General features: G+C 47.1%; 1 protein-coding gene across 1 annotated transcript; it reads right to left on the bottom strand.

Moving 5' to 3' along the window:
* Window positions 1-338: 338 nt before the first annotated feature.
* LOC130142101 (transitional endoplasmic reticulum ATPase-like) lies at window positions 339-6396 on the bottom strand. Its single transcript, XM_056323552.1, has 5 exons — window positions 6246-6396; window positions 3106-3440; window positions 1454-1609; window positions 935-1089; window positions 339-516 (listed from the first exon to the last, which is right to left on the bottom strand). Exons 1-5 carry the CDS (start codon window positions 6394-6396, stop codon window positions 411-413), a joined length of 903 nt encoding a protein of 300 aa, XP_056179527.1. The 3' UTR covers window positions 339-410.
* Between the last annotated feature and the right edge of the window lie 666 nt (window positions 6397-7062).

Here is a 7062-nt window from a genome sequence, read left to right as displayed (position 1 = left end):
TCTCAATTTTACATTCCTTTCCAATTCTCCTCTCCATCCCTCTGAGGAGCGGAGGAGTGAGCGAGCAGCCGTGCATTACTTTAGTTTCTGGCTGGGGTTAAATGACAACAGCAATTTTTTTTATTATTATTATTACTGTGGGATATTTTTTTTAATACAGGCTAACATTGTACTCTTTGCTAAAGCTGCTGATTCTGCCACAAACTAGAACAGAGATTTCTCAGAAATTAAGTCAGTTCCCCTCCTCGTTAATTCACTGTCTGCCTCCCAAGTGATTCCCCACAGAAAAAGTCTGACGTACAGCTACACTGTTCTGATTGAGGAATGAAGAAGCAGAGTCCACTGAACACTGGATTTTTTTCCTGTACAACACGGTCTGATGTGGACTTTGGTCCACAGAGGATAGTGAGTTAACCGTAGAGATCATCGTCATTGTCTTCACTGTACACGTTGCCCCCGCTGCCACCTCCTGTGCCTTGGCTCGGACCAGCACCACCCTGGTTACCTGATGGGAACCTGCATGCAGTGGTGCAGAAGGGGAGAGAAGAGACACTGTTCAAAATACTCCTCATAGCTCAGCATGATCTCCTCCCTCCATACCAATACCCTGGTGCCAAGTACGACAGGGAGGAGAAAGGGGATGAAGCCTTACGGCAGGTCACACATAAGGCTTATATGGCTGATAGATGTTGCTCATGTTAAAGGAAAAGAAGGTTGATGGGACTTCAGGAGCACTAAACAGAGCAGCTACAACTGAGCTGCAGCACAGCCTACGCCTGCCACATACTCAGCTGGCTACCGTACACACTGGGGAGAATGGAAAAATGTGGATGAGGGAATTTTTTTTATCCAGAATCCAGCAGAAAGCTGCCTCAGTGCTCTGTTCTGGGGCTGGCTGAGCCACACCACCCTTGTCCCACTCCCCCACAGTTACCTGAAACTGCCAAAGCCACGGCTCTGCTGTAGAGTCTGCGCAAACATCTCGTATTTCCTGATGTCATTGTCACTGACAGAGCGTCGAGCAAAGCGCATGGCCTCCTCAAAGTGATCCCTGCGTATCTCAGGAACTGGGTCATCCTCCTCCACTTCCTGTAGCAGGACAGAGGGCCCAGGTGAGCTGCATGCACAAGCTCCACGGCCCAACAACCACCCACAGCCTCCCTCCAGCCAGTATGCTCCAATACCTGCCCAAGTAGGGGCTGGAGAGGGACACTGGTAGACTTAGTCACAGCTGCAGCAGGGGCCTTCTGAGCAATGCTGACAATAAGGCACCCCAGGAGGGCCTTGTTCTCCCACAAAATGAGAACAAAGAGCTCCAAGCTCCATACTCTGTGATGAGAGCCCAATCATCCCCATCCAAGGATTATGGAGAGGAATGCATCCTGCCTCACCCACGGGATGAGGTGGGCTGCCTGTCTCACGAGTGGGGAAAGCTCAGGAGTGCCCTACTCACCATGGCGGAAGGATTGGTCTGCCTCTCTCGTTCTCGCCTGATCTCACTCTCAATAGACTCACGGATGGCCAGTTTGCAGGCACGCTGGCAAATTTCTGTCAGGTCAGCCCCCGAAAAGCCATTGGTCATCTTAGCTAGGAAATCCAGGTCGACATCCTAGTGAAAACAAACAAACCAACCAACCAAGAGAGGCCTGTCCTTTACACCCTCAGGTGACAAAGAGGTGTCTTTAGATCCCATGGTATCAAGGTACTGCCTTAAAACTTGGGCCAATTTTTGAAGAGATGAGCCTTTAAGGTTCTCGTTTTTGGGAAAAGTTAACCACATATAAAGGCAGGCCACACTCCCCACACAACCAGCAAGACCCTGCGAAGCAGCTGTTAATCACAGAATAGTTTGGGTTGGAAGGGACCTTAAAGCTCATCTAGTTCCAACCCCCCTGCCATGGGCAGCAACATCTTCCATTAGACCAGATTGCTCAAAGCCACATCCAACCTGGCCTTGTGTGTTCAAGTCCAGGGAGGGGGCATCCACAACTTCTCTGGGCAACCTGTGCCAGTGTCTCACCACCCTCACAGTAAAGAATTTCTTCCTAATATCTCATCTAAATCTACCCTCTTTCAGTTTAAAGCCATTACCCCTTGGTCCTATCACTACATGCCCTTGTAAGGAGTCTCTCCCCATCTTTCCTGTAGGCCCCCTTATAGTGGCCTTCCAGTACTTCAAGTCCTCCTTGGAACCTTCTCTTCTCCAGGCTAAATAACCCCAGCTCTCTCAGCCTGTCCTCATGTGGGAGGTGCTCCAGCCCTCTGATCATCTTCACGGCCCTCCTCTGGACTTGCTCCAACAGGTCCATATCCTTCTTACTTTGGGGGCCCCAGAGCTGAACACAGTACTCCAGGTGGGGTCTCACAAGAGCAGAGTAGATGGGGAGAGTACCTCTGCACTGTTCACCCTCAAGAAGAGGAAGGTTGACTTGTGGATTTAGGATATGATTTGTTCAGGTCTCAACATGAGGAGTCAAATGAAACAGTCAGACTGGAAATGGAGATGGGGCACAGGCAGACCAAGACAACCAACCTCCTCCTCCCCCTCAACTGAGGGAGTAGTACTGCAACCTCCTTTGAAGCTTTCCTTCCCAACAGCACCTAAAAAGGTAAGCTTGGCATAAAATAACTTGAGCTCTCACTTCACATCTGCTTTTCTCTGATTAGCTATCAGTTGCATTATTGCCTGCTCCTCAGGCAAGGGACATCGCTCTTGCCTATGAGAGTTCAGCAACAATTAACTGCAATAGTTCCTCTTCAATTTCCATTTCCCACCCCTGTTTTCTACATTTACTTTTCTTTCAGAGTACAAGAATTTTTTCCACCTTGCCATAACATGCCTTCCTATTCCCACACTGTGGGCAGAACTCTACTATGCGATAAAGACCTGCTGTGCTTACACACCAACACCTAGCTTTCTTGATACCTAGTCTCAGAGCTCAAGCCTCCCCCTACCTCTTCATTTCCATCCTTCAGGAACTGAAGGCTTCCCAGCTCTGTACTGTGTGGAGCAGTTACCAGCCCTCTGCTCTATTACCAGCTTGCGAGGAACATGTGCAGCACACAGCAAACCCAAGTCAGACACAGTCAGGGTGCGGATCCTACCTTGGCAACTGGTGATTTCCTCAGGTTGGCCTTAAGAATAGCAACCCGGGACTTCTCATCAGGCAGGGGGATGTAGATGAGTTGATCCAGGCGGCCAGGGCGCAAGATGGCTGGGTCAATGATGTCTGGCCTGTTGGTGGCACCAATGATGAAGACGTTTTTCTTGGTGGACATGCCATCCATCTCTGTCAGGATCTGGTTGATGACACGATCTGCAGCACCACCACCATCTCCGATATTCCCACCTCGAGCCTTTGCAATGGAGTCTAGCTCATCAAAAAAGAGCACACAAGGGGCTGCTTGGCGGGCCTGCAAAAAGTAAATGGGAACAATTACTCCATGTTAATACCACCAGGTGAGCGATATGTAAGGGTTAAAAGAATAAAAGACTGGTCAACTTTGTGAGCTGACAGGGGTTCACTAACCTTTGTACAATGTGCTAACATATGTAAAAGGTAGGGTAATACCTAGTTGCTACATAATTGTGGTCTGGAAGTTTAGACTAGGGGATGTAAAACCATAAGGGTATGTCATAAATAACCTTGGACAATGGTAAACAAGCACTGCAAAGGAAGATAAAAGTTTTCTTTAGCTAGAGAACAGGATGGTGTGTTCCAGAACACTAGGATAAGAAGTTTTAAAATCAGTAGAAATGAACTGCGCATGTACAAGAGACCCCAGGTTGAAAGTTTATGTGGACAAAGACTTTGAGCCTTCATCAGAAGGCCCTCTGAGAAGACCCTCAAGGTGGCAGTACGTGTGCATGAGGAGGTGGAAAAATATGTAAAACATTTCGGGGAAACAGTTTGAATATGTATTAGTTTTCCAGGAAATGTTAATGCATATATATATATATGCATATTAGATTGTAGCATAAAAATAGTGAGAACTGGAGCTGGGGGTACATACTAGGAGGAGCGATCCCCTATGCACCCGGCACCGCAAATAAAGAAATACCTGCTTAACGACTCTGTCATTATTGAGTTTTATCTTGGAATCCTGGCCCAGCCTCACCTAGCCTCCTGCCTCAGCAAGGAGTGTTAGAAAGCAAGGGGGCTCAGAAACTCCAATTTTTGATATCGTGAGAAGCACACCGATTTCACACTAAGCCTACCCTACAATTAAAGCAGCTTAGAGGAGTGCCAGAGCACTGCTGCCACAACAAAAACCTTGGAGGAGCTGCTCCAGAACAGACTCTTGCCACGCAAACCCTCAATTAAATTCTCCTGAACAACAAGCTATATTTCCCCAAAGCTAGGAGCATTGTGAACCAAGCAGAAGGGTGGTAACTCCAATGCCTAGAGGGAAAGCTGGAGTCAATTTTCCTGGACCAGAATTCTCCCTGCAAGATCTGGGGATGTCAATTGGTTTAGGCACTCAATTATCAGTAGGCGAGATACATCAAATGGTTCAGCTACCTAAAGGGTAATTATAAGGAAAAGGGAGCCAGATCCTTCTTCAAGATGCAGAGCGAAAGGATAAGAGACCACAAGCACAAATGGCTGCAAAGAAAATTCCAGTTAGAAAAAGAATAAATTTTCTTCACAATGAGAGTGCTCATTTTTTTTGTAACAAAATTTTGTGAACCAGATGGGACTTGCTCTCTGGAATCTTGACGAACCAGAGGAATCATGAGGACTCTAAGTGTGCACTGGAGTATTTTTGGGAAGGCCCTCGGATTGCCTGGCCGGGTAAGTTTCTGCAACAGCACTCTGGAATATTAATAACATTGGTAATAAATACTTAGGTTGCTTACAAATAAGTCATATTGGAGAGTGCGTTAGAGTCCCCCCAGTGGGTGAATAGTGAATGCTGTACCACTTATGTAAAGGATGACGCACCTATGTTTAGTTAAAAGTCAGGAGATGTCCAAGGACCCTCATTGCCACATGACGGATGCACAGACTGCTAAGTCCTTGGGTTGGTTATCTTTAGAAGGGACATTTGGTCTTAGATTCCTGTTGTACATGCAACGTGGCGAAGATGGAGACTTTAAACATGGCCGCTGAGGAATAGAGTCTGCATAGAGACAACTCCTCAAGGACATTGCGCAGGCACGAGATATGTAAATGAATTCTCAGAATTGTAATGAATATGTAAACAATTTCTTGGAAAACTAATGAATAGGTATGAGTGGCTTGTATAAAGAGGGGACTGAAAAGTCCCCTCGGTGTGCATGACTTTGGTGGAGCGATCCCCCATGCACCCAGTGCTGCTGAATAAAGATAACCTCCGCTCGCCTGCATATTGCTGACTGATTCTTCAAATCATGGGTCAGAGTGCCACCGGAATATCCAAATTAAATACACATTGTTAATCTATTGGCATTGTGGGTTAGAGTTCCACTGGTGGGCTAGGGTCCCACCGGGATATTTGAAGTGCACAACTGTGTAAATCTGTATGCTATTATGGGGATGTCTGGCATCTGTATTTTGGGTATTGGTAATTTGAAACTTTGTTGGATATTGTTTGCTGGATTTTGGTCATTGCTAGGTAATGTTCATACTAAGTCAAGGACCTTTCCGTTTCTTGGGCCCTGCCAGCAAGAGGGCTGGAGGGGACACAGCCAAGAAAGTTGACTCGAACTAGCCAAAGGGGTATTCCATATCATATGACGTCATGCTGAGTATATAAACTGGGGGAAGAAGAAGGAAGGAAGGGAACATTTGGCATTATGGCATTTGTCTTCCCAAGTAACCGTTACGCGTGATGGAGCCCTGCTTTCCTGGGGATGGCTGAACACCTGCCTGCCCATGGGAAGTAGTGAATTAATTTCTTGTTTTGCTTGCTCGGCTTTTGCTTTACCTATTAAGCTGTCTTTATCTCAACCCACAAGTTTTCTCACTTTTACTCTGCCAATTCTCTCCCCCATCCCACTGTGTGGGGAGTCAGTGAGTGGCTGCATGGTGCTTGGTTGCCGGCCAGGGTTAAACCATGACACCCTCCCACTGAAGGGAAGAACGGACTACAACTGATGGTACCCACACATGATGTCAGTCATAGCACTTTAGAAGTGCCTGAGGTTTTGAATATAGCCGTCTTCCACTGACCAATCTAAACCTCCCCTGGTGCAACTTGAGGCCATTCCTTCAAAAGTCTCTGCACCTTTTCATGTGGGACTCCATACAGCAGGTTTCTACCTCCAATGGTTCCCACAATACAACAGTATCCATCAGTAAACAGAGCATATTGCTTCTCATTTTCTGGTAGTTTATTTTGTAGTGGGGTCTCTTCAGCACAAGCCAACTCTTTGGGCGATGCTCCAAAATTTCTCCCTTCTGACCAGTCCATGATCTTTTCCCCTATTCCTTGGTGCTTGGATTTCCTCATTCAAGCCCATTGTGTGATCAATGCTACCCACTTACTCTACATAGCGTCAGTCACATGATGTGTAGAAGGGACCTTTCCTTTGAACATCTGGCACATCACAGGCATGTGAGGTGCTAAGAGGAGCTGTACCAACTGTTAGAGTAAAATATATCACACTGGATCCAACAGCGTGAGAGAGGCAAGGTTGCCACCGCTCTATGTGCCCAAGTCCAACCAGTAGCAACAATGAAAATGTATTCCCAGCAGGCACACACTAAAAGCACACATATACACTACAGATATACAGATATACAGATACATATGACCAGCCACACAGATCACAGACACTCAGAGCACTCACACAAACATGGACAGCACCAATGGCTTTCCTGCTCCCTTCTCTGGCTGGACAGGATGGAGGTCCACTAGTGAGAATATATATATACATATGTACAAGGTGCATGCCTCCAGCAACTGGTCTTAGATACTCAGCCTGCTCAGTGGCTGGCCCCTGGATCTCAGTCTCTGCAGTTGCTGGCACCTGGACATACTAACCCCTGAGGCTGCAGCCCACTCCAGTTGCTGGTACAGACCTTACACACATACAGCTGGCCAGGACTTTCTGGATCCCAACAGCTGATTCCCCCC

The sequence above is a fragment of the Falco biarmicus genome, chromosome W, assembly GCF_023638135.1.
Source record: "Falco biarmicus isolate bFalBia1 chromosome W, bFalBia1.pri, whole genome shotgun sequence".
Classification (NCBI taxonomy): domain Eukaryota; kingdom Metazoa; phylum Chordata; class Aves; order Falconiformes; family Falconidae; genus Falco; species Falco biarmicus.
The sequence above is the reverse complement of the archived record's forward strand: the minus strand, read 5'-3'. Positions and strand labels throughout refer to the sequence as shown.